Source organism: Vanacampus margaritifer, chromosome 5 (assembly GCF_051991255.1).
Source record: "Vanacampus margaritifer isolate UIUO_Vmar chromosome 5, RoL_Vmar_1.0, whole genome shotgun sequence".
NCBI lineage: Eukaryota > Metazoa > Chordata > Actinopteri > Syngnathiformes > Syngnathidae > Vanacampus > Vanacampus margaritifer.
In genome coordinates this window covers 8,368,756-8,396,617 of record NC_135436.1, presented here as the reverse complement: position 1 = coordinate 8,396,617, position 27,862 = coordinate 8,368,756, and the positions used below count along the sequence as shown (strand labels likewise).

Here is a 27,862-nt window from a genome sequence, read left to right as displayed (position 1 = left end):
GCCAACTTAACTAATTGCTTCAATTGGTAACATACAATTGAATTAAGTAAACAAAGTGAATACATTAAGTTTAATTACCAGTTCATTAAACTAATATATTAACTTTGGATTAATTTAATTCAAATGTGTGTTACCAAATGAAGCAATTAATTACTGTTAGTTGGTTCAACAATTTTTTTTAGCATGTAGGTTTCAGCCCAACTCCAGAAATATCCATTTTAGGGAAAAAACAAAGCAAAACCTGCCTAATTTTTCATTAACTTAAACTTTATTAAGAACTTAAGTCTTATGCCACTTATGTTACTGTCGGTTTAGGTGTAAAAGGTTTGAGAACCACTGGTCTGGGGTGCTAAAATTTCCTCAAAAAACAACAACAACAAAAATTTATATTTTATGTTATGTATGTTAGGCAGCTCACTTGGCCTCTCAATCAGAAACGAATCAACTAATCAAGCATAACATTCAAATATTTTTTTCTCTCTCTTTGCAAGTATGTAACTTTTAAAATTCAAACAAACAATAATAATTATATGTAACCCACCAACCATTTACAGAAAAATAATAAACATGTTTCTCTTGCAAAGTTTTTTAATCTAAGATTGAAGACTTCAGCTGTGTTTCTTCTTTCTCAATCTTTGGTTTAGTTTGTCTTGAGATTCAGTACTAACGTTTGTCCGTTAGGTCCACAAGCTTTTCCTTCCAAAGATTCAGTGAGAACAATTTTCCTCCTAGCTCTACTCAGCCCAATCCTATGTGACATCACCCTAAAAGAGCAGTTCAAATCTGTGTGACATGGTGTTTGTGTCATTTACAAAAATATGGTCACATACCAACCTCACTGCCGTGCAAGCAATGTTTCTAACGCAGAATCTTGAATGCGGATGCAAATAGTTCAAAAAAACGTCCTTTCCAAACATTTGCATTTAAACAAATAAGTTTTAAAAGCTCACACTTCAAATGTGCAGTGATGAAGTAAGGTGACATGTTCTACGCGTCCCTGCCCTCCTGACGACGTGGTTAAAGCACTCACGGAGGCACACCACTCACTATGGTGCTCAACATTGCTATTCAGTAAGACAAAAGAACTGTACAGCAGAAGAACAGAGTGGCCTGCCTGCGTGTGTGTCAGACTGAACTTTGAACGGCATCATGGACACTGGTAGGCAACTTCTACCTCTATTATGTGCATGTAATTTTGCTTTACGGTTATTAATGTTTGGGGCAGAATAATTTGTGTTGTTGTGTTTGTCGTTACGTGTTGGTTATACTTGTACATATACAAATTATCTATTGTGTGCATGTATTTTTTCATAATTATATTTTCTCCATTATAACTACATATTTGGGTCTTGTCTAAAAAATTGTGCAACATTTTCTTTCTTTAGTTCAACCCTCTCCATGTCTAATATTCAAGTTCCAAAAATGTATATCTTTATTAAATTACATTTTTAATTAAATGCCATGCAAAACTCCATTGTCATGTATGTTTCGGCTAGCATTTGCACTGACCATACCAAAGACAATTTCCATGACATTTACACATAACTCTCAATTAGTTATCAATTTACGGTACAGTATATATCTAAAACTGTGAAACATTTGTGGCAATAAACACGTACTGTATATAAATACCCGCGACGTCAAGATCGCTTCTGCATTTGGATCAGGTGGAATTGTGTGTTTTATCTAGTTCTGGGTCTTTTTCCTTGTTGATTTTGTGTATGATGTGATGTATGGATCTACTTTTTGGTAGCGGACACCTTGAATTTTCCCCTTTGGAGATTAAAGCGTACCTCCGGCGCCATATTATGTAGTGTAATAAATGTCCGGTGTTCCTATCTTTGTGTCTAGCCTTGTATTTGCCAAAACACCACACCTGAAATCCCCCATTGATTTTAATGTGCAGCGCCATATTGGTCGTTGTATGTGCACCCACAAGCTCCCATTGAGATATATGGAAGATTGTTGTCATTGATTAAAAAAAATTCTGTCGTAGTGACAAAATTGGCATGACTTTGCGGAGCTACCAGCTAAGTGCTAGTGAGGCCTGTTCGTCTCGACTACACAACACACACGTTATGACCGTGCAGCTTGCACTAATGGCAGCATTATCTGCATAGCATATACATTTATAGTAGTGCTTATCTCTTTTTTCCGTTTGTTATTTAGACATCCATCCATGTTGTCTCTGGCAGGTACTGTTAGAGGTCCGGTTTTGTCTATCAACAAATTTGACCAGAGTCGTAGATAGAGAGAGTTTGACCAACTCGGTTTCAGCAGGGTAACAAGATAGCGTCCATATGTCGCCATGTCAATCACAGCAATTGACGTCACGCCACCGCCCCCTAGGCAAATACGGCTGCATGCATGAGCTTCAATGCCGTCTCGAAATGATATGTCCTGCGACCTATTACAAGCTTTTGTTTAATACAACCAGTTGTAACCAAAACACGTTTGGATTAAATTTTTCTTCACAAACCACATATATTTTCCTTCCGAACAAAACAGGTACACTTTAATAAAGTACTTATCTACCAATCACACTGTTTTATTGCCCTATCTAGAATATTCAAAGAGAGTCTACCAGGGCGTCCGAGTCAAGCACACAGTCAAAGACCTGCTGGCAGAGAAACGATCCCGACAGACAAATGGTCCAAGATACAGTGTAAGTAAAGTACAATATTCTAAAAATCACTTTGCTTTTGTTCATTTTTTTCCCCCTCTGTCCAAACGTCAAGACCACAGTTGATATTCTGCTGGTGGCCTTTTAAAAATCTCGCCTTCTGTTGATGTTCATGCTGGTTATGTGGACTAACGACACATGGTTGATCCATTGTCTACCTTCTGAGCTTTCTTTGCTTACAAAAGCCGTCAAGGTCTTGCAAAGCTAATCTGTAAATAGCTAAGCACGGTGCTGAGAGGATAACAAAAGAACACTTATACAATGCTAGCAATGGTGATGCAGCCATGCTTTCCAAAAACCATCTGTGGAGTGGTGGGGGGAACGGGTGGACGGCTACCTGTACCATAGAGGGACAGTGAAAAGCTGGTGAAGAAGGCTGCCTATGCAAAGTTTGAGCCTTACACACCTGCGGCCTGTATTGTCCCGAGCCTTGCACAGGCCACAGACAACCTCTCTATTGTTGCCTAACAAACACACAACACACATTCTCACTTGCAGTCAGGCTTAGCTTTAGACGTCGACATGCACAAGCAGGACTGTTTTTCATCCAACCATCTGACAGAATGTTGTTGCAGGACAGTGTTTGTTTTTACGTTGGAGTTAGACAGTCACTAAATGAATATGCCCTTTATTTACGTACACGTGAGACACAAGTGAGAAAGGGCACCGTGGTTAGGCATGTGGTTAGGCCTCCCAGTCCGAATTGTGGCTTGGACCTTTCCATGGGGAGTAGTATTCCAGTTTCCTCTCACATTTCAAAAGTAAAGACAAGAAATTGCCTTTAGGTGTGGACAGGGTGACCAGATTTTCAAAATTACAAACCGGGATAGGATAATTTCACAGAAAATCAAATGTGCAATAAATTCTCACCAGAAACTACAAGAAATGTAATCGCTAGTCAATCTGGTGACATGTGTTTGTCTAAAAAAGCTAATGCTAAATGCTAACTTGGTTGACAGTGCTAAACAAGCAATGCACTCATCATTATCCACAATTTTTTGTTTGGTCCTGGCAGCTATTGGAAGCTGACTGTATCGTTTACCTCATGGTCCCACTTTGTAACATTAGAAATGTGCCACCAAAAACGCTCAACACGCGTTGCTATTGGTAAGTACTGTAAATTCCTAAAGCCCATATCCCACTGAGGGGGTGAACGTTTGCGACATTAATGAATGTTGATCTCACGTGAGGGTTGGCTCAAGGTCGTAATGTTTCGTTCTCAAAACAGTTTTGATGGTTCCTCTTAACAGGTTCAAAATTTCCTTGCAACAAGAAAAAACTGTAAGACTGTTTAGAGAACAGTTAAAGCAATACACCACTGAAAATTACTTTTTTAGCGTTCGGTTAGGGAGTGTGTATAAAGAGTAAAAGTGCAAGCAGCTATGGCATTTTATTCAGTTTTTTTATTTTTTATTTTATTTTTTAAAGACAAATAAATATCCAAATAATGGCAGCGCCATTATCCAGTCACATGATCGCTATAAGGTATCCGGCACCTAAACAACGGCCGCCAAAAATGCTGTCTTGTATTGCCAAATCCTTTGCCAATTGTGATTGGCATAATCCTCAGCATGTCAGGTTTAATCTCCTTCCTTGCATGCTGATTCACGCACTAAAATGTAGCTGGTAGACCAAGTAATAGTTGGCCGGACGTTAGATGTTTGATATTCACTCTTATCCCGGGTTTACACCGCATGTGTGTGCGTTGCGTCGCCGCTCCGCTGCGTCTTGACTGCGTGCTCTGGAAAGGTCAATTTTATGGACAAAACTCACTGGCTGCGCACAGCTGCGGTCCGGCAGCTCCGTCGCCAACAACTGATCGCGCGCGATAATGCGGCATTAAAAACAACAAACACACAGAAAGTGTGCTCAATAGAGAAGCAGAAAGAGAGGTGGACTTTGATTGAACTCATCGTCCACTCCCACAGCTTCTACTATTACAGCATCAATTTTTAGGTTGTCCAAATAAAACAGATGTGCCGTGTCATATATAATCCACCTCCATTATAAATCTCTCCTCGTCCATGTTCGCTGCAGTAAATTACGCGTTAAGCATTGTGACGTTTTGCTGACATGATTGCGAAATAGGATCTGGCAAGTATTTTATTCTGAAAAGTAACTGGAATTTTATTTGAAACTGCGTCGGTGTACCTGTCCCGCTCGATGTGTTCTGTGCTAGCTTGCCATTTGACGGATGCCGACGAATGCGTCGTTCGGCAAAAATTGAAAATAGGACCCGGTGTAATTTGAACAAGCTGATAGAATGGAAACGAATCGGCTACGCCGCAGGAGCGGAAACGCAACGCACGCGCATGTGGTGTAATCCCGGGGTTACCATCCAGGTTAGGGACCATCCACAAATCACATATTCCAGGGTGACATATGTAAATTGTAAATGGCGGGACAAATCACCATAAAGCAAACATAAGGTTTTGTTTTTCTTTTTTTTTCTTTTTGAATGCTGTAGTAGTTTCAAATGGTAAACCACTGCTTACTACAGTTGAAAATGTCATATCTTATCTGTCATTGTGGAGAAACAACACATTTGCAACTACTTTTGTCTCTTAAATATCTCCTGTTTCTCCAAATTTGTTGTTGGCAGATATGATAACATTTTTGCTGTAGTAGTTAGTGCTTAGTGGCTTATCATTTTCAATTACAATAGCAATCAGAATGAGAAAAGGTGTTTTTGTTGATTTTTGGTGAATACTTTTCCCCATAAAATATCTCCTGTTTTTCCACAATGACATATAAGATGACATTTTCAGCTGTAATAAGCAGTGGTCTACCATTTACAGCAACTACAGCATTCAAAATGAAAAACAAAACATTTTGTCTGTTCTATGATGATTTGTCCCACGTATATCACCCTGTAATATCTCATTTGTGGATGGTCCCTAACTTTTACTTTATGGGGCGGCTGAATGTGTCCTCATCACCGGCTAGAGGCGTTCCAGGGTTCGTCCTCTGTAGGTCGGCTAACTCCAAAACGAGCATAACTCGGCCACTGGGGGTCATGCGGTGTTGCCGCTCGGATAAGTTTGGTTGGTATTCAACTTAAAGGCCGGCCACCGGTGGCGCTTGGCATTTTCTGCGGGGTCAGGCCAAATCCCATTCATTCCCTATGGGCGATTGTTACCCCAAAACAGGATAAGCATTGGCAAATGTCTCAATGGAGATGACACAGAAACATTTAGCTGCATCTCAAAGGACATGTCTTCAAAGCAGAAGCAAGGTATAATTGTGGATTGTAAACAAAGGGTGGTGGTGGGGGGCGATTAATAATGTGATGTATTACACTGTTATCATTCTGTCCCTGAAAAAGTGAAAATACTGTAAATGTCTTCTATATTTGATGCACCAGATATGAGTGCCATATTTGAATGACCAAAAAAAAATTCTCCAAGTACACAGTATTAAAGAAGGCTTACAAAAACATCCCCCCTCCATCCCACGAAGAAGAAAAAACAGATCTCTGCTCTCAATACTGTGGGTGTGAAACTATGCCCCACTGAATAGGGTTGCTACTTTGTCTTGCAACTTTCTTATGTCCACACATTCCTACATGTTGGTGCTGGGAAATTATTGTAAATCTGCTTAAAGCCACCATATGCTGGAATATAGCCCTCTGGGTCGTGGTCACAGAGTCTCTAATCACTAGTTAGCTCGTGAGCTAACAGGCGTAATTAACAACAGCTCGGTTCATTTAGTTTTGACCACAAGTTTATTTTTGTTATAATAAACTAAGTACCGACAACCTAGTAGAATTAATGTTAGCTATGTTATGAGAGGTTGGTTGGAAATACAGGAAGACTTTTTTAATGTTCTCTAAACAGTTCAATGGTCTTTTTGTCCCAAAGAAATTTTGAGCATGAACTATTATGATTGTTTAGAGAACGTTTAGGAAACGCTACGACCCTGAACGTGAAATCAACATTTGCAAGCGTCGCAAATGTTCGTTACTCAGTCATAACAACGTAATAAAACATTATGTGATCATATTAGTTATTGATTGGTCAATCTACAGTGTCTATTTAGACCAGGGGTGTCAAACTCATATTAGCTCAGGAGCTGCATGGAGGAAAATACATTACCAAGTGGGCCGGATCGGTAAAATAATGGTATATAACTTAAAAACAACTGCCGTCAATTATACCCAGATTTTCGCTATTTGCTGGCCAGCCCTAAATTACGGAGCTCAACTGTAACCATATAGTTCCAAAAAATAACACAAATGCAAATGAAACGCGGTAACAATTTGCCTGCATGAGTTCTGGATGTGTTAAATCTACCTATTTTGCATTTATATTGTTCCCAGAATGCACTGTGTGACGCAGTTAATGAAGTTATAAGGACGTTAATCCTTGTCATATGTTTTTGTTGTTACTAGTTATTGAATTTGTGTCATATTTAACACGTTAATATCAGTCAATGATTTTTTATTTTTTTAAATTTTTTAAACAAACGGTCCCTTTAAGTTGTGTGTTAAATAATGACATCCAGGACGATTCCGTGTACAAGTTGCATTGCTCATCTGAGGATTGCTTGTGAAATTATGAATTTATATGTTTCCACTGTAGCCATCTGATTAATTGGTCAGAAATTACAATATATATATTTTTACTTTACATGATCGTCTCGCGGGCCGAATTAAACCTCTTTGCGGGCCTGATGCGGTATGTTTGACACCCCTGATTTAAACCAATCTATCTGATAATTGCTTATACAGTTTGTTAGAGTAGTGGTAGTTGCATGTTTTATCCATTTTTTGTCAATGCTAATAAAACATATTTATTTTTATAACTGCCACAGGTGGCCATAGTCATCTAATAGGAACTTTAAACCAATGTGGTTAGGTCTTCTTAATAGAGTATATTCTATCCTTTATATAAGGTCAAATACGATGGCTAAAGAGCAAGCTAACATTTGCGTGTGTGCGGGTATTTGGTCTCCAGTTTAGTGCCTTTTCATTTCGCTGTTTACTTTTATGTTTACAAAAGATGACACACACACAAACACATGCAAGAGTACTACAGGTAAAGCCATTCATGCCTTTATGTCCGTTTATGCCATCCGTTATCCTAGAGAATAAAAGCCCACTGAGAGTACAGAGCAAACACTGACCACAGTGTTGTGTGGCTGACTGACTGAGGGCAGGCTATAGTTGGAACTTTTATGGATGTAGTCTTTCCAAACAAACCCTTTCAAATAGCAAAAGATCACACATTCCGGATGCAATATAAAAACCTTAACTCTATGTAAGATATGGGAATATTGCCACCATCAATCTGTGCTTTTTTACATAGTATTGTTTGGGTTTGTTGTACTTTCTAAAGAAATGATGGCACGTAACCAGACAGTCACACATGCTGTCTGAACTTAAACATGCTGATTTTCATACTCAGCCTTCAGAGATGCACTGAGCCGTACCTGGGCCATAAGAGGAAGTCTTAGCATTGGCAAATCACATTCAAATTCTGTCCTCAAAATTTGCTTGCCTCCCAGCCTACATGGACTTAATATTATCAACTCTTTCATGTTGGCAATATGCAAACAAGAGAGCATATCTCGTCTTTGCCCCATATGTTGCTAAGGCCGTCAAACTGACAAATATTGCATAGAATATTCATTAAAATTTTAATTCAAGTTGAAATGACCAAATTGTATTTTTTCAAAAATACGGTAACTGGTCAATTCAATTTAATTAATTATCTCAACGCAGTTTCCATATGAAACAGGTATATCAACCAATAAATGAATCCCACATGATCAAGCACTTTAACAGACAGCAGATATGGTGGTGTTATCATTATGGTACAGTTATGAAGGTCTACTATCAACTCCTCCTATTACTACTACTACTACTACTACTACTACTACTACTACTACTACTACTTTTAACCAAAATATAACAATGTAATGGTATACAGGAAGCAGTGACTCACAGCCCCCCCCCCCCTTGTTATTGCTTTGTTCTCACATGTCTGAAATAATTTTTTTTAGCTAAAACTAAACTTTACATGTTTCCAAATTAGAACAAAAGATACATGTGACTACTGTAACTAAATTCATATCCTTTCATTTCTCTTGATTGTCTGAGATAATTATAGACCTTGATTGGAGTTCTCTATTCATTTCCATGGAGTTCTTTGCTTGGTACAAAAAAAAAATAAATATATATATATATATATATATATATATATATATATATATATGTTGCATACTTGCTGTCAATAGACAAAAAGTATTTCAGTGTCATTCATGTGTATTTTTTTTTTCTTAACAGAGTGGCTCAACAACTCCACCTTCTTTCGTTCAGATGTCAGGTGAGGAAATTCTTCCTTTCAGAAAAACACAACTTTGAATAAATGAAGGACCAAATAGACTTCACTTTATACGCACCTGCCACAACATTAGGCACACCTTCAAAATATTAAGAGAACAATACTAATGTTGTTTATTATCGTTGTAGTTTGCATTCTGCGTCATTCTGAGAGTGTTTTTTAATATGTTAACATCCGCATGAAGCTAAACAACTGAAACTAAAATGATTAGCTGTTAACCAGTCCTGGATGTACGTCGTCTCTTGCCCAATGTCAGCTATGATAGGCTCCAACTCACCTGTGACGCTAAAGAGAACCGGTGCTAGAGAAATTGGATGAATAAAAAGACGAGAAACACTTGTCTAATTTGTGAAATGAAGTTCTACATTGAAAACCACAATGACGAACATATTGCTAAATTAATATCATTGAGTGATATTAAGTGATATTTTTAGGTGGAGTGCGTTATAACAGTCTCATATAAGCTTTGAGTAGATAATGAGTCCATCAAATTGTACCACTCTTCCCTACAGGGTCTCAAATGTTACCCGGCTACTACGGCATGAGGCGTTCTTTCATGTCGGATTCAGACTTTGGTCCATCTTCCAAGCAGTTTTCACCAGATGTATACCCATCCACCTTTGGAGGCAGGCCACTGGGCTGTGAGACATCTAGCTTCTCTCTCATTGACACCTACTACCCTGACGCTTTTAGTGAATACCGCAACACCACCACCACCTTCTCAGGCTCTGGGGGAACTTTCCTGCCTTCCTCAGCCCTATCGTCGCTTTTACCTCCCTTCAGTGGCGAGTCATCGCATGTATATATGGTAGGAATCTTTCTGTGAGTGTGAATTTAGTAGAGTTCAAGTGCGGATGCCAACAAGCGCCATTTTGACAAAATAGAGCCACGCCTTCTAGCAGACTGCCTATGAGGGTATCATTAAGTCAACCATAAACATTTCTTGACAATATAATATGTTATATGTGACCTCACTAGTCTAAACATGACATTTTGATTATTGCATTTGTGGAATATTTATGCAGCAAAATCGAGCCGGTTTGATCCATCTCAGGGGGTGGCCATTTTGCCACTTGCTGTCAACTGAAGCATCACAGTTGCTCAGGGCTTAGGCAACGACCAATCACAACTCACCTGTTTTCTGAAGCTGAACTGTGATTGGTTGTTACCCGAGCAACTGTGACGTCATTCTCACTCGACAGCAAGTGGCAAAATGGCTGCCTTGTGATATTGATAAAAACTGCTGGATTTTGCTGCTTTACTCATATTTCACTAACGCAATATTAACCAAAATATCGTATTTAGACTAGTGGGGCTGGATAGAACATATTACTGTCAAAAACAATTTGGGGAGTTAACTTTCCCTTTAAATGTTGCATTTCCTAACCCTGCAAAACCAAGTGGCTCCAATGAAATATTTAGAAAAAAATTAAGGTTTTATTTTTTAGACAAGGGCCATTCACATTTCCATTTCCACTGAAGTAATTACAAGCTCATGTAAGAGCTAGGAATGGTCAATTTTTCCCCCAAAAATATCTTTACAGTAGCCTTTTTATTTGACCATTTATGACTGAAATATCTTCTAATTAGTAGATTAACACATTAGCTGTTCACAATGGGTACTCCTGCAAGCCTCTGACCAATAGTTTTCAGACTGGGTTCGGGTTCGAATTTCCCGCACCCTATCTGCGGATGTGATGGAATGTGTGCATTGTGTATGTGAAGAAGGGTATGTGCAGTTTCATTTTTCACCAGCAGGTGGCAGTAGCGATTTTAAATTGAATATTCTACTTTCAGTAGCTTTCAGGTTAATGGTTAGATAGAGTACATGCAGTTAATTTTACACTTGTCTGTTATTTTTTTTTATTCTCAAAGCATGATACTTACCATTTCAGTGTAATTTTATAGTTATATGAACATTTTGGACTTATGATGAATGATATCAAGACAGTATTTCTTAACCTTGTTAGAGGTACTCAACCCCCACAAGTTTACAGTTGTATGTGCATTCACCAAAACCTTTTTTTTTCCCAAATTCAAGACATAGTAATATATACTGTACATGTAAATCCATATTGTAAATATTCATCTGACCACTTTTCTTTTGCTCCACGTAATATGAAGGGATTCAAATATTAAGAAATCATATGACGTACCATTACGACAACTGACGTCAAAAGTCAGCTACTGAGCGAACCAAATTCCTTGCAGCATAGAGAGGCCAAGCAATGTAGCGTGATCACCTGCAGCCAATGATGGCGCGTCACCATGAATCATAAGAGTCGGGAGTGGGTGTTGACCTCCACCAAATCCCTGATACTGGCATTTCCAATAAAGTTAGGTGTGATTGTTTTTTTTTGTTTTTTTTTAATTTTAGCCAGTTACTTAATTTATATCTACTTACAATATTTGCTCTATATTATTTATTTGGTTGTTACGGACATAACTCTGTGATTAATTTTTCAAAAATCGTTTCCAGTTCAATACGTACGCAACACATTCAATGCATAGTGAACGTAGAATGGCAGCTGGCTCTCTACCTCTCAATGCAAAACTCCTATAGAGAAAGCAAGGTAAGCCTCTGTAGCGAATGTTCCTAAAGAAACAACATGCTATCGGGAGAGTCACCCTCCTCCACGACGTGATCTCGTCATTCACCAGACACATTCAAGAGTTTTGATCGTCCCTTTAGGAACACTACGAGGCTTACCTTACCTTTACAGGCGTTTCACATTGCTCGCCGGAGAGCCAGCCGCCATTCTACGTCACTATGCATTGAATGCGTTGCAAATTGCGACGTAAATAGCAAGGGTGGCGTACGTCCAAATAAAGTTTCTACAAAATGTATTGAACTGGAAAATTAAAAATGAAATAAAAAATTAATCTCATAGTTATGTTCGTAACAACCAAATAAACAATATAGAACAAACTTTATTACAGTCGGGGTTCCTTTTACAGTTTTTCTCCATAGGTTTGGCACATTTCTTGAAACTGAGATGACATTCTCAAAATACCACGGACAAATCCCTAAACTACCTTACAATTTGTCTCAACTTAATGGCATTTCTCATTGCTTTCATCAAATTGCCAATGTCTTAGAACATGTCTCAATTGCCTCAGTGGATCTGTGCTAATGGTTGTGTACATTTAGCCTACAGTTAGCACAATCTGCCGACATTTAGCACATTTTCCAAATGAATATATCTTGCTGATCGAGCTGGATCCTCTCCAAAACATGTCAGCAGGATTTTAGTGTGTAAGTCATAATATGCAAAATCCTCTGTTCAATTGTCAAAATTAGTCCAGTATATCACAGGGGATCAGTGTAGAGGATAGGCGTTTTTTTCCTCGCTGCATTGAAAAGGAAATTATCCGCTGCGATGTAGATGAAAACCTTTGGCCAAACATATAGCAGCGTATGGATGCCCAAGAGAATGAGGATGATGGCCAAGATGGGGAAGGCTAGTGAAAGTGAAAGTGTTACAGTAGTTAGTTCTTCATTTACGCTGTGTGTGAGACATGATTTTAGTTATTAGTTTTTCATAAATATACAGAATTTGGCTTACACTTTCTTTTGTTGCACTCTAATGTGTAATAACTTTGTGTGGATAAAAACTGTGAGTATGTCAAACCGCAAAGTTTTAATACTGCTCTTGTAAAATCCATTTTTCCCCTCAGTTTTATATATAATTGTATTTTATTAGCTGTTGTGAGAAAACATATAATGATTTTGACTTGTGGTGCTCACAGAATGCCAAAGGGACGATCCATTTTGGGGGCGCTGACTATTTGTATGACATAGAAATTTTATTTAGACACATAAGTGAGCTGTTTTGGGAGAGGTATGAACTTTTGCAGATGATCCAAAGAGTTGTGCAAAATCATCCAAGTTATTTTTGGCAAAAGAACGAAGTGAATGCAGAGGAGCCAAAGCAATTGAGAAGGATCTTTGCAGTTGTGACTGTGCCGACTCTTTGTTTGGGAAAGGAACTTGGAGTGAAGCATGTGTGAGCAGTTTTGGGATGGAAATGTGCTTTTGCTAATGAACTGATTGGTTGTGCACAAATGTAACTCTGTTTGGCCAAATGAGCTTGCAGTTTTGAAAATGTCATCTCAGTTTCAAAAAATGTGCCAAACCTATGGTGAAAAACTGTAATACAAGTTTTTAGCTTTAACGCTACTGAACGCAAACATTTCAATTTTGAATCGCTACTGCCACCCGTTGATGAAAAATTAAACTATGCATACTCTTCTTCACGTACACATGTAGCTTTAAAGCTGCTCTATAGGAATTTGCCCAAAATATCTTTATAATAAACTTTTTTTTTTTTTGGGGGGGGGGGGGGGCAATTTATGACTCAAACTACTTCTAATTAGTAGATTAACACCATAGCTGTTCACAATGGGTACTCCTGCAAGTCTCTGGCGAATATTTTTTAGACTGGATTTGAGTTCAAATTCTCCGCCCTCTGTCTGCGGCTGTAACGTCATGTGCACGTTGTGTACGTGAAGAAGGAAGTGTGCCGTTTCATTTTTTGGCTACAGGTGGCAGTAGCAATTTAAAATCCAAATTTCTGCATTAAGCAGCTTTAACCTAAAATCAGAAACAGAAAAACTAAACTACAAAAAATACGTTGTAAGTGGCCTGGAAGTACCGGTAGTCAAACTTAATGAAGAAAGGTAGTCTTTCAGGTGTTAACACCCCAAAAAACTACTGAATTCCGTTAAAAATAGTCTTACCATGATGAGATTTTACATCCCAGAAATCACAGTGGAAGTGTAGTTGTTAATTGGAAATGATGCTTCCTATAGGTGCTGGAGTTCATCTGCAAAACAAAGCAAAAAAATGTTCATTTGGTGTGGAGTTTCTGTTTAAGTTGATTGCTGCTGTTTTGCCTGTCCATATATATGGACAACATGATTAAGTCTGAATAGCAACTTCAACTGGAAAGACACCGTTTATGGGCAGACAATATCACAGTCCTAAATCCATAAACAATGATAGCAAGACATTCAGAACATTCATAGTGTTGGCCACAACACTATGAAGAGATGAGTGTCATATACAGCAGCACACAGAAAGAGCATCAAGACAATTAACAGACCAGAAGCTTCTGAACTGCAAAATGTGGTGGACAAATCCAGGATTACAGTGGGAGGAAGAGGACACTACAGAAAGTTCAGGCAGTCATTGAAAGTGATCCAAAGATTAAAGAGGAGAACTTAGTGAATGCAGAACGTGTACTGTAACTTGCAACTTGTCAGTTTATTAACTGCTCAGAATGAAAAAGACTGTAAACAGCATCATTAAAGGTACTTAAGGCTCTATTGGAACTTCATTAAAAAAAGAAAGCTGTGCAATGCATTAATGAGGAGACAGTAACAACCAAATTCTTACTTTGAGCAGAGGCATCCCATTAGGGCAAGCAACCCCGGTAATTGTCAATGACAAAACAATAACATTACTGCTGAATCCGGAATCCCCCTCAGAGGGTCCCTTACTAGCTGTTGCTGGTTGGTGGATATACTGTACCGTCCGTGGAAGGGTAGCTGATTGAAAGATAGCTGATTGGTCCATATCAAGGACACAATTGGATTCCCCCTTACACTGCGGATTCGGGAATTTCCCTTATTATAACTCCCTACTAGCAGTTGTCAAATACACCAAAAACAAATTTACACTCAGGCAAGCGGGAAATTGTATACGTGCACGAGGAAATGAGTGATGTCAGTTGGTTTTGAGACCTATCACGCATCTCAAAAGTTTGCTGCAATTTTTATTTACGAACATTTGTTAAACAACAAACCAACTAGTAAACTTAGTGAGACATGACAATAGATGCTTTCCATTCCTTTATATACTTTACTCGGTTATGTTTTGTTTGTTATTGATTTTATATGTCAATAATTACATAAAATATTAACTTTGTTTACCTGGAGTCCCCAGGGCAGGGATCTGCAACCTGTGCATCTGAGCCACATGTGGATCTTTAGTCCCTCTCCTGTGGCTGCCTATGGATCTCTATAAATAAGTAAATAAAAAATAGTATAATTATTTTTTTTTACATATTTTTTTGAGCTAAAATATTATTTAAATGAATTAATATTTTTTTGATAAAACATAAATAATTAAATATTTAAAAAATACTAGAGTCAAAAAAATATAAGTTAACTGTCAGAAAAAGAGAAATAAAAGAGTGATAACAAAGTTTATAAAAATTGCATAAAAATGTCCACAAAGTAACCACAAAATCTTCAAAAAGGAAGAAGAGAAGCAGAAAATTTCCATAAAATCCCTATGAAATTGCCCAAAATGTCAGAGAATTGAATAAAAAGCCAGAGAAGAAAATGTTAAAAAAAATAACCATAAAATGTCAAAGACAAAATTTCAAAAAATTACCATAAAATGCCCACAAAATTGCCAAAAATGTTATGAAATTGATAGCAAAAAAGGCAGAAAAAAACGTATTAAAAAATATCCATGAAATCTCCCCAAAAAAGAGAGGCAGAAAATTACCATGTGTCCAAAAAAAAAACAGGACTTGATAGAGGTACTGGAGGACCGGGGTTGAGAACCAGTGCATGGAACTAACATTAATTTCCTTCATCACAATGTTCAAATGTGTTGCGGCTCCAGACAGATGTTTTGTTATACATTTGGCCTAAAATTACTCTTTTGACAATAAAGGTTGCTGACCCCTGCCACAGGGGGTCTTTCCAGTTTATGATAGAATTGATATCTTAAATCAGGGGTGGCCAAGTTCGGTCCTTGAGAGCCCCTATCCAGCCTGTTTTCCATGATTCCCTCCTTCAGCGCAGCTGAATCTAATGTCCAGCTCATCAGCACGCTTTGCAGAAGCCTGATAACGATTCTGATCATGAATCAGGTGTGTTAGTGGAGAGAACATGAAAAACAGGCTTGATAGTGGCTCTCGAGGACCGAACTTGACCACCCCTGTCTTGAATTGTTTGAACAATCATTTGCGTCACCTGTTTCTTTGTTTGACTTGACAGTAGGTGTTTCACTGTACAAACTCTGAAATGTTTTCTGGTGGACCTTACACATTTGTACCTTTACTGTGCAGCAAATTTGTCTTCTCTGCTCCTTCTACATGGAGCCTATTGTAAAAGGACTGTAAATTAACAGAATGTATCTTTTGAATGACTTTGAATCCAGACTGAGAGGATTTCACGCAGACTTATGTTATTTCAAAGTGTCTTGAAACTGTAACTTCTTACTGACAAGTATGCAATTTTATTTATGTTGGAACTGTAACTTCTGCTGCCTTTTGGTCAGGACTCCCTAGGAAAATACATTTTTTGTCATGGAGCGTAGTGGAGGACCCAAATGCAGGGAGGCAGGAGAACCACGGCAGGGATGCATGTTAAACTGATCATTATTTATTTAACAAAAACACTAACAGGGGTACTGGGCAACTCTAAATAAACAAAACCAACAAATATCTGAAAAGACCAAAAATCAAAGTAACAACAAAACACCAGTGGTGACAGCGAAAATGATCCAACCAAGACTGAACAAAACCAGGGAATTAAATACAAGCCAACTGACGAGACAACGAGAGACACCTGGACAAGACACAAGTGGCTGGGGGAGATGATTGGATGACACAAGGGAACAGGATGACTAATACAAGTGCAAAAAAAACCTTACAAGTCAGACAGGACACCAATCATAACATTTTTAATGTCAATGGTATTTTCCTGGTAAAATAAATGTTAAATAAAACTGTCTTAGAGACCTGGATGAGTTTAAAGATGATTTAATAATGTTGTACACTTTTCTGGGTTTTCCTTTTATACATTTGTAAGGCACACCCTATTATCTTCATCAAACATGCGCGGTGCTCTATCTCAGTGATTTCAAACCAGAGTGTTGTAGCACACTAATGTGCTGTGAGATCATCAGTGGTCTGGTGAGGAAATTACGCAATTTTACTCAATTTGTCAGAGAATTATTAATAAAGACAACACATCTTTATTCATCTATCTATGCTAGCAATTTATAGTGACATGCAGTCAGAATAATTACACGCTCTTCCGTTAGACAGCAGAAGGTACAGTTAATCTGTGTTGAAGCTACTTTAATATGAACATTTTGAACAATGAATTCAGTGATTCCTATATGTGCCACTAGAGGGAGCCTGCTTACCGCTTGTGGTGCTTTGTGATGCTGTCACTATGGATTATTTTAAGAATCGTTAATCTATCAATTATTCAATCGATTAGTCAGATTCATTTTAATTTGCATTAACTCATTCACTGCCATTGACGGCTATAGACTTCAAAAATTCATTTGAACTGTTTCTATTAGTTTCAATTTTTTTCCACTTTTGTTCACAAGAATATGAAAACCTAGAAAAAATGTATTGTACATTTAGAACAGATACAAATGTGATTAGTCATGAGTTAACTATTAAAGTCATGCGATTAATTACAGTTAAAAAATGTAATCGTCTGACGCCTCTAATTTTTTTATAATATTTTCTTTTTTGTTTAATTATTTAATTAGTTAAACTCAAGATTAATCACAAATTGTATATCTGTTCTAAATGTACAATAAAATAATATCTAGGTTTTCATACTCTTGTTAACAAAAGCGGGAAAAAATGTGAAACTAATAGAAACAGTTCAAATGAATTTTTGACGTCTATATCCGTCAATGGCAGTGAATGGGTTAAAGTGTATTACAAAAACTTTTTTTCCTGTGATTATTGTTTATTATCTAGTGAGGTCTTTATTTCGTACTTCGTATAGTGATTAAAGAAAGAGGTATTTATTTTGTACTATGTTATCAGTTTGTTCATTCTTTTCCAAAGTAAAAACAAATGTTTGCAAATGTCTTATTTTGATTAAAAACAGAAGATAATCAGTCTTTTTTCATGAAAGACTACAAAAATTTGTGAACCATTACTGTTGATATCATTTTAAATTTAAAAATGGCTCCAAACGATTACTTGACTATTAAAATAGATGTTGATTAATATGATAATGGCTTACTTAGTCGATTCATTTTGACAACTTGTGCTTATACCACACTTTGAGAATCCATACATCCATTTTCCATACCGCTTATCCTTACTACTGAACTAAACCGTAAGTGAGCCCCTTGTTGATGTGGGCTCACCAGTGTCTTATGGGCCTTGTTGGGAAATGTTGGCCTTAGTCTTGTTTTCTCATCCTCAGAGAGACTCATGGGAGCAGTCGATTCCAGAACCAGTTCCTCAGGTGGATGATCTCTGTCCAGCCCACTTGGCTTCTGTCACAAATCCATCATCCTTGCCCAGCCCGGAATCCCAAGGGAGCCCCTCCCAGCCAAGCCAAGGCCCAGGGTCCAGCAGCCAGTCCTACACGCTGCACTCCCTTGAAGATGCGCACTACCACCTATTAACCTCCAGCAACTCCTACTCAGCTCCGCCCTCTTCCTTCCCATGTCCTCCCTTCATGAACAACGATTTGGCATCCAAGATTATCACAGAGGAGACATCGGATGGCCACACTAGTCTCCCTCTCAATATGGAGACTCACAATTCCTGGGATAAGGAGGACGGCGTGAGCTGCTGGTCATCTTATGAGCTCAGGAGGGCCTACTGACTGGCTCTCACATGTCTGAGTTTGAGTATTTTTAAGGAGACAAAAATTTGTGACTCGGATCACAGGGCAAAGTGAATGGACCTTATCTTAATTACGCACTTAGCCCCACAGTGACAAATTTACGGAAGAGGATTAGGGTCAGTGAAGAGAAAAAAAAGGTTGGCAGGATTCTGACTTAATTTCAGAATTCTGACTTCAATCTCAGAATTCTGACTTCTCACTTTAAAGTGACAATTCACGTGAGAATTCTCACTTTATTCTCAGAATTCTCACTTTAAAGTCAAAATTCTGACTTTAAAGTCAGAATTCTGAGAATAAAGTCAGAATTCTGTCTTTAAAGTGGGAATTGCAACAATTCTCACTTTGAGGTCAGGATTCTGTGATTAAAGTGAGAATTCTCAAATTCTGAGAATGAAGTGAGAATTCTTACTTTAGAGTCAGAATTCTGAGAATAACCAATGCATTTACTGTTTCCTTTGTTACTAATGTTGGTAGAAAATTTACTGATGTAATGCAATGAACAATTCTTTACCTGCGGCAATACTCGTGTGTGAATATTTTTGTATTTCAGTTATATTGTGTCAATGATAATTGCTTGATTAGTTTTTAAACAAAAAAATGCAAATTAATTTTGACAGAAGTGGTGAATGCTATTATGGTTTACATTGAATGTGTAAAAAGGGGTGGGATTAAATAAATTCTCTTCTTCCCACTTCCATTAAGGCATCTTGTTTCAACATTTAATATGTACTTTTCTTTATGTCTTTGTTATTGATGTCAATTGGAATATGTTGTCTGAAATAAACACAAGAAAGTCAAAATTCTCACTTGAAAGTCATAATTGTGAGAATAAAGTCAGAATCCTACCAATCTTTTTTTTCTCCTCACTGGCTGTTGCAGTTTGACAGGTCCAAGAAATAACTTTGTTGTGGATGATATTCAGCACAAGATTAAAAGTTAAAGGTCAAATCTTAAGGTTCTTGATAAAGAGGAGCCAAATTTTAAACGGATCTTAAAATAATTTTCTGTTCTTTCATTTACACGTTGAATGTAGGAGGCCTACAGTTTTTGGACAATATCTAACAGAGCAATACGCTAATACAACTGCTGCCCACCATCATCAAACATTTCAAAATATTCCCCTTTTCAGAACAAGAGCTTTGATGTTTCTTTGCTTGCTGTCTAGATGCTCCAACTTCAACTCACTTTGATCACTGCTGATCAGTAACTGTTTGTTTTTTTGGAGGGTGGGGGCTGTAGTAACTTTCTGCATGTTAGGCCTACTGCCTGAGCAGATTTCTTATGATGATGATTGATGTCACCGAATATGAAAACATGTTTTCGAGGCTTTGAATATGTTGTAATGGTATGTGTGATACATATCTAGGTCCAGAATGTTCAGTAATTCAATACAAGTTACTATTTTTCTAGTGAGGCCCATGGAGAAAAGTTTATGATTTGTGTATATTTAGAATATACAGTGACTTAAAAATGTTGCTTATAGGCTTTTGTGATGTTAAATAAAATATATTTCTCTTTAATTGAGTTTAATGAAAGAGAAATACCTCAACGAAAATATTTGCAGCAGTGTTGTGCCTTAATTCTATATGAATTATATCGGACATTTTATGCAAGTGGAATTCGAGGTTCAATATGATGCATCATACAGTAGCAGATGACGTTTTATTAAATAAAACCGGGTGGAGATAATCTGTCTGAGGATGGGCTCGAGGGAAGACGATGTTCTAATTTTGACCAGCAAGGGGCGACATTTCATCACCTTAGGGGAGAGAGAGCGGTCGTCTCCGCATGAAAAAAATACAGTACAGTGCATTAGATGATTGCCGGACAGAAAAAATGTAGGCTATACCTGAGAAAAAGTACAATAAATCATAAAGAGATAACTAAAAAAAAACATTGATTTCCCCTTAAAAATAAAATGTATTTTTTAGGCATATCAAGTTTGAACACCTTTTCATATTTCCTGCAATCCATCCCCCTCACTGACAATAATTAAGCACTACTATTAATAATGACAGTAAAAATAAAATCAAAATCCCAAACTTGCCTCTGGTGCTACTATGGCATCATTGTATTCATATTGATCTCATGGCAATGATAGTTGTTCTATAAGAGCACTTTGCATAATTTAAGGATCATGCCACAAACACTATGGCATCATATTTATATATATTATTAGATTATAAAACAACGTTTTTCCCTCTCTAGTTTGCAAAACCAACTAATATACAGCAACAAGAGGGTCAATAGAGGACGAAACAAGTGGATTTAAACAGAGTCAACATAGTGTGTTTTATTTTTATTCAGAAAAAAAAGCTTTAGTAATTACACGGTATAATCAATAAAGAGCATAAGGGTGTATTTTAAATACAGAGCCAATTTGAGTGTGAAAGCCTTCATCGGTCCGACGTGGACTGGATTTGTTTCAGCTCAATGTGCACTTGCTGAAGGCCCGTGCATCCAAAGATGGCTACTGCCTTTTGCCACGCCCACTCGAGTCCCAATTTTATCCTCTTTTTTTGATATTAAAGCCTCAAATGTGCCCGATCGTAATATTGACGCATGGGTCGAGCCTTGTAAATACGTGATCACCTATTATAGCGAAGTTGCTGTCTTTAAGTTGCGCACAGACGCACTGTTGCCGTAGTGCTTAATGAGGGGGTGTGCTGCTGTCATCTTGCAAAAGGAGGATAAATTAATAAAAATACGATTAATTTCCCATCAAAATGTGAAATACAGTTATAGTATATTACAAATGTTCATATAGAATGCAGCAATTTAGTGTATTTTGCTGAAAAATCGATATAACTCGGTTGCCTCTGAATATTCAAATCGAAAGTAACGCGCAATCAAATCATTGTCAAATCATTGAGTTCTAGGGGTTTTAAATAGTAGGCATGGAGGGAGAAAATCCCAAACTAATATGTTCCCAGCTATATTACAATATTGTTGTATGCTCTGACGCTGCTCTAACAGATTTGTGTTGGAATTTTTGGAGACTTTTGTACAATTTTCATTCTTGGTCATTGTGCTGAGGCAGAAAGGGACATTGAGGAGCCCCACGGGTCTTCATCAGGGAAATTTCTCATCATCTCTGTCGTCATGTCTGGTGAGTTTAGAGAAGGATTTTCATCAAGTCCAATCCACTTGTAGCTTTTTCTCCTGTTAAACACAAAAAGAGATCATAAGTGATGCTCGAAATGATAATTACAGTACAAATTAAAGCATGCTGGGAACGTGTGTTTCCTCTTCACTTCGCAACTGCTAATTTCGTCCAAAGTAGAACAGATTGCCAAATTAATAAAAGATTACACATATTTGCATTTTGATAACACCTATTTTGTGGTTCATGAGGGGAGTCATTTTTCATTCAAATTAACCTGTGCTCATAATCGTCCTGGGCGTTGCAATTATGTATTATTTATTATTTTTGTGTTATCCAGCGTTTTCAGAGCACAATGATATAAATTTTACAGCCATCAGGGGGGAAAAGGGAACATTTGGACAGTTTTCTTTCTCTTATGCAAACTGCCTGCGTAACAGGCGGTTACGACTAAACGTGTTACAGTGGGATGTGTCTGCCGTTTAATTTTGGCCCTCTATTTGACGCGTTTAAAGACAAATCATGGACTAGCGTTTAGATGTATGAATATTTATCAGATGGCGTTCCTCGTTGTCTGATTAGCGCCTTATCAAATTGGCATTCCCGTGTATTCTGAGCCTTTGGGCGAAAATCAGACGCACTTATGTAACGTTTCCCACTGGATCCTTATTCAACCCCTTATAGCGAATTTATCGACACATATTGCGTATAGCAACCGTGTACACGGTCGATTTGAATATATAACAGAGATCGAACATAGCTATTTGACTACGCGGCACATAAGTCTCCCACAAAGTATTCAATAAGACCACATTCCTATGTGGTCTTATTGAATACCTCAAAAGTTTAGCGCACTGAGCTGTGTCTTCTCGCAACCATCAACATTTACATTATGTGTTTACATCCCAAGAGTTCACGTATCCGACTCAATTAAGGAATACTTCTTCCCCCGTTCTTTGTATTTTACGCGTACGCGGTGCGTTTATCTATTGGTTCCAGAACGTCTCACAAACACATTTACACTTTAGCTCAGTCGGTTATCAATCCACTACACGTAAGAAAACAAACACGTACAGTCGCATATTTTGCTCAGCTTACCAAGGTTTTGTGGCTTGGGTGGGGTGCTTGGAAGCGCGCCTTTCAGCAGATCCAAGCGTGGAGTGAAAGCATTCTCTCGCTCCGTACTCGGAAGTGCCACAAAGAGGCGCGTTGACCGGCAAAGAGCGCACAGGCTCACCCAAGTCTATTGTGCGCTATAAGGGAGAGAATCCGTTCGCTTTTACGCACGATGGAAACCACAAATAAATCGGAAAATAGAGAACAAGATATGCAAGATTTTTATTGATTTCTTTCTTACACAATTATACCAATAAAGAACAAGATGTGCAAATTCAATTTGTATTCTTTTTTTTATTTCCACAATTTTATTTTTTTTATTTTTTTTACTCAAAAACATGACTTTGTTCTGTATATCAGGTTGTTGTGTTAATTATGCGGGAAAACCTTTTCGCGTTCTTCATATGAGAGTACAATAAACCAGAAGCAAATAAATATGCATACTGAATTTGTTATCCAGAGAGAAAAACAATCGGGTAAGTGGGGCTCTGAGGAGAGGGCGCAGGGACCGTGCTCCATAAGGCTGGGAGTGGGTGTTTTGTTATTGTCCGTTGTTTGGTAAACAGGAGTGGCATGTTGTGTACACCCCCCCTGCCACCAATTTGCAGATAAACCGCGGGTGTACCAAGGAGTGAGGGTGAAGACCACAGTCAAAGAGCTGCTGCAGAGACACAGAGCCCGCGAGGCCAACCGTAAAAAAGTGAAAACGGTAATTCCACCCCCTTGTCAGCACATTAGTCATGCCACTGTATTGCCTGTAAACTACATCAAGGGAAGAACACAAATAAACATTACATGTAGCCTAAATTAATGAGTGCCCTTCTAGTAAAACACACCCAAACAATATTGTGTACTGTCATTGGCACATGTAAGCATGCAAAACACATTACACACAAAAAAATAAGACATTATTCTGTTTAAATTTCTCTGTTCTCTCTGATATTCAGATATCTCAAGCTTGCTTGGATCTTCAGGCTTTATGTGCGCCAACTATTCCAAGTAAGTCTGCCCAGCACAATCAAACGTTGCATTATAATGAATTACCAAGTGTAATCCAATGTCAAACCACTCTGCATGCAGCTTACAAATGACCCAAATGAAACATCTGAAAATCTATGAATTCCATGGCAACCACTGACTGAGCCCCAAGACCAAATATACTCACATAAAAGGCCATGCAGATCATTGCAACAATTGACAAGTGCACAGGGCTCCTATTTATAAACGTTGGCTACACTTGTGAAGCTGGTGATGTCATGACATCACTCTCTTAAATTATGGGCCCATTTACATGTCTTCCTGGTTATTTACTAGAAGCTCTTACAACTGTCAAAAAGAGGTTGGAAAGAATTCTGGGTCTAGGCACACAGTTGCATGTAAAAGAAGCTAACGATTAAATTAAGATTTTTTATATTTCCAGCATCCAAAAGTGCCAGCTAGACCTGCAATTCTTTCCAACCTCTTTTTGATGAATTTTTAACCCTTCCAAGCGCACAAGGGGATACCAGAAATGCTCCAGCCCCTCTTTCTTTTCTCATTCAGCTATATTTGGAAAAATATTCCCCGCCTACCAGCTAGATGTGTTACATTTGAAAGGGTGGGGACTGACTTTTTCACTCAGAAATGTAGGGCATTTCTTTTTTTTATTCACCACTTGCAGTTTTAATTATTATTATTATTTTCAATACAGGTAGCTATGTGGAAGCCTCCACTGCCCCTATCACCGACCCCGGCACCTGTGGCTCGACAGCCCCGCAGCCGAGCCCCTCCTCTTTCCCCGACAACGGATGCAGCATCCAGGTGCAGGAGAGCAGCTTCACGTGCAGCCAGCAGCCGTTCGGAGACATGATGGTGCCGACTGACTGCTACAGTGGGGACGATATCATCAACAACAGTAGCAGCAGCAGCAGCAGCAGCAGAGATGGTTGCTACAACAGCTCCGTGCCTCCCCCTTCGTCCTTCCCACTGCCCTGGAGCCACGGCCTTGCCTTTGACTCAGACAACTATAGCCATGGGCTGGTACGTTTGCACACTGACAAGCAGGAAGAAACATGAGAAAATTGTTAATCTTAAATACTACTACTGGTAGAATTAATAAAGAATTAATAATGCAGTTTATGATATGGGATTTAGACTAGCTACCGTAGTCTTCCAAGTAGACTTTAATGATATGGACTTTAGGGCATTAGAAGATAAGATACAGCTAATAGCAGTAGGGCGTATTCATATCTCAGGTAGCTCAATTTGATGACCACAATTAAATTATTTGAAACACACACCATTTTACGGATGATGATTACGGATAGTACAGAAAAAAAGGTTGGCAGGTTTTCACTTTAATCTCAGAATTCTGACTTCATTCTCAGAATTCTGACTTTATTCTGACTTTAAAGTGGGAATTTTGATGTCATTCTCAGAATTCTCACTTTATTCTGACTTTATTTTCAGAATTCTCACTTTAACATGATTTTCAGTTTATCTCAGAATTATGACTTTATTTTCAGAATAAAGTCAGAATTCTTCATGTAAAGGACAATCAGTTTGATGCAATTCTAAAGTAATAATTAGTTTTGCTCCATTTTCCTTTAAATGTAATCCAATCATGCTAACCTGTAAAGTTGCCTTAATTTAACTTTTGTAGACTGATCTAATTAATGATTTTTAATGATTTCTCATGATAATAATGAAAAGTATTGGCAACATGTTGGTGACTGATAAAGGTCCACCCTCAAACATGAATATTTTTCAGAGCATCTGACTGCTAAGTTTGCTTGTATGAAAACAGCTTTGTGATGTGTAATTTTAACGGAATTACGGTTCAAAGTGGGAAATGAGCGGCTATATAAACCACATTTTCCTTTGCAATTATCATGGTAGTTTTTGTGGTTTTGAACACCTCCCTTGATATTGTAATCTTTTAGGCTCCCTGCTCCTCACCGGAGTCACTTAAGATGTGCAGCACAATGGATCACAACAACTACTCGCCGCAGGATTCTTTCTCCTCCTCTTCCTCTTCCCCCTGCTACAACTCGCCTACCAGGATGGAGTGCAAGTTCATTAGCTACTTGTCAGAGTACTACCACAGCCAGCACTGCACCCTTCAGGACTGTTACTGCCTGCCTCAGTGCTGGGCCAACCCGCAGGAGAACTTCGGCGCTCCTGAATACTCCCCTTACTACCCTCCCACAGACTATGCTTACCCCTGCCTCATGGAAGAGAATTATTTCAAGAGCAATTTTGCCATGAGCACTGAAATGTGTTATAATGTATTATGATGAGTTTACACTGTAAGGATCTGCTTGTGCGTGCTCTGAGCAAGGGTGGAGTAACTGGAGTGGATACGATGAATGAATAATGGATGGACGAAGTTCATCAGGCATTTTTTTTAATTCCTCAGATTTATTTTCATACTCATAACATTACAATTTTTAATAAAATATTAAAATACTCATTATAAGCTCTCAATTATTTTCACTGTTTACGCAAATTAACTTTTCAAGTGTAACAATGTATGATGTGATATTTATTAGGTTCCGGGTGCTCAGATAAATCCAGTGCTTGGGGACTGGTCAAACACAATGACAGAATCAATACAAACAACAGCATAACATATGTGATATGACTATACAAAATGAACAGGAAAATATGAACATTGGATCAGATCATTTACTTACCAACTTGCGCTGCATGAGTGTAGATTATTAAACTTCACTCCATGGCAGTGTGTCAAGTAATGAAATAATTTGTTACTTTAGGTAGAAATTTTGGCTATCTACACTTAATTGGAGTGTTTATTTTTCAGCAGCTTAACTTTTCTACTCCTAACATTTTCACGCAAATATATGTACTTTTGACGCCTTACTTACCTCCTTAAAATAGCCTTGTTCTATTTCATTTGAAGGGTCGACACAAAATATTGACACTTAAGGACATTTTCACTTAGGGGAAATCTCACTTTTGTTGCTAGTGACTTTGATATCAATGGCTGTAAGATGGGTTAGGTTGAGAGCACAGTAAATGTATTCTTACAAATATCTGTCACACATTTGTAAGATGTGCAGTCATGAGAAGAACATTTCAGATATGGCAAAACCTTCCCACCTTATGTGTCTGAGCATGTTTATTAAGTATTGTGATTCATTCTTAGTCTAAAAAAAATAACAGTATCTACAATGTGTATTTTTTTTATTTGATTGACGTTATTAAGAAGGTGTTATAAAAAAAAATGCCAATGATTAAACTTAACCAACAATGAAGAGAGTTCAAAGGCAAACGATTTTAGTATACAATATTTATATAACCGGTAAATCTCTACTATGGAAAAACAGAGAAAACAGCAAAGAGAAAGATGATTTGGTAGCTTGCATAACAGCCAAAACTCACACCTCATTCCTGATATTTTGTAGTAGATAGTTTTCACTGCCAAATTTAAGTATTAAGCTGGGCATGCATGTGCATGTGTGAAAACAGGCACGTGTGTACGTACATTACTTTTCTGACACATGCCCTCACATGTGGAGGACAGATCATGTTCATTAAATGAGTTTCTGTTGTGCTTATTGAATGCTCTTCTGCAGATTGGCAAATAGTTTCAGTACTTTTCAAACACAAAACAGAGAAAACATCAAATACAAACTGGCTTGAATTGAGTTTTAACATATGATTAATATTTTAATATATTAGGGTGTCAATCAATGGTTGTTTGCTTCTATGAGCTTTATGACTGAATGAGGACTTTGCCAAAAGTTAGCTGGCATTGGCTCCTCAACAGGATAAGTGCTTCAGAAAATGGATAGATAGACAAGTCACATGCTATTTGTTAGTGACTGTGGAAAACCCATCATTGTGATGCGTCCTTGTTGGCTTAACTGGAAATGTAAATTCATTCAATACACTTTACCTTGGAAGACCAGTCATTCCTAGTCAACTGTCAGAAACAGTTCCACTCTTTGCCCTCAAAGCTGTGCTGCATCCTCTCTCTCC

General features: G+C 37.9%; 2 protein-coding genes across 2 annotated transcripts; both read left to right on the top strand.

Annotated features, from left to right (window-relative positions):
* Window positions 1–1,004: 1,004 nt before the first annotated feature.
* LOC144052550 (POU class 2 homeobox associating-factor 2-like) lies at window positions 1,005–18,639 on the top strand. Its single transcript, XM_077566728.1, has 5 exons — window positions 1,005–1,159; window positions 2,565–2,665; window positions 8,970–9,009; window positions 9,540–9,835; window positions 18,232–18,639. The coding sequence occupies exons 1-5, from the start codon at window positions 1,150–1,152 to the stop codon at window positions 18,637–18,639; spliced, it is 855 nt and encodes a 284-aa protein (XP_077422854.1). The 5' UTR covers window positions 1,005–1,149.
* A 4,676-nt stretch (window positions 18,640–23,315) lies between these two features.
* On the top strand, window positions 23,316–26,258 carry linc.pou2af1 (lnc RNA pou2af1). The gene is made up of 5 exons (XM_077566226.1): window positions 23,316–23,355; window positions 23,488–23,588; window positions 23,827–23,878; window positions 24,570–24,898; window positions 25,801–26,258. The coding sequence occupies exons 1-5, from the start codon at window positions 23,316–23,318 to the stop codon at window positions 26,152–26,154; spliced, it is 876 nt and encodes a 291-aa protein (XP_077422352.1). The 3' UTR covers window positions 26,155–26,258.
* The last annotated feature ends 1,604 nt before the right edge of the window (window positions 26,259–27,862 follow it).

Coding starts and splice junctions, on each gene's coding strand:
- LOC144052550 (XM_077566728.1), top strand. Junction 2,666..8,969: donor CAAATGGTCCAAGATACAGT/GTAAGTAAAGTA, acceptor TTTTCTTAACAG/AGTGGCTCAACAACTCCACC. Junction 9,010..9,539: donor TTCTTTCGTTCAGATGTCAG/GTGAGGAAATTC, acceptor TCTTCCCTACAG/GGTCTCAAATGTTACCCGGC.
- linc.pou2af1 (XM_077566226.1), top strand. CDS start 23,316: ATGCATACTGAATTTGTTATCCAGAGAGAAAAACAATCGG. Junction 23,589..23,826: donor ACCGTAAAAAAGTGAAAACG/GTAATTCCACCC, acceptor TCTGATATTCAG/ATATCTCAAGCTTGCTTGGA. Junction 23,879..24,569: donor ATGTGCGCCAACTATTCCAA/GTAAGTCTGCCC, acceptor TTTTCAATACAG/GTAGCTATGTGGAAGCCTCC.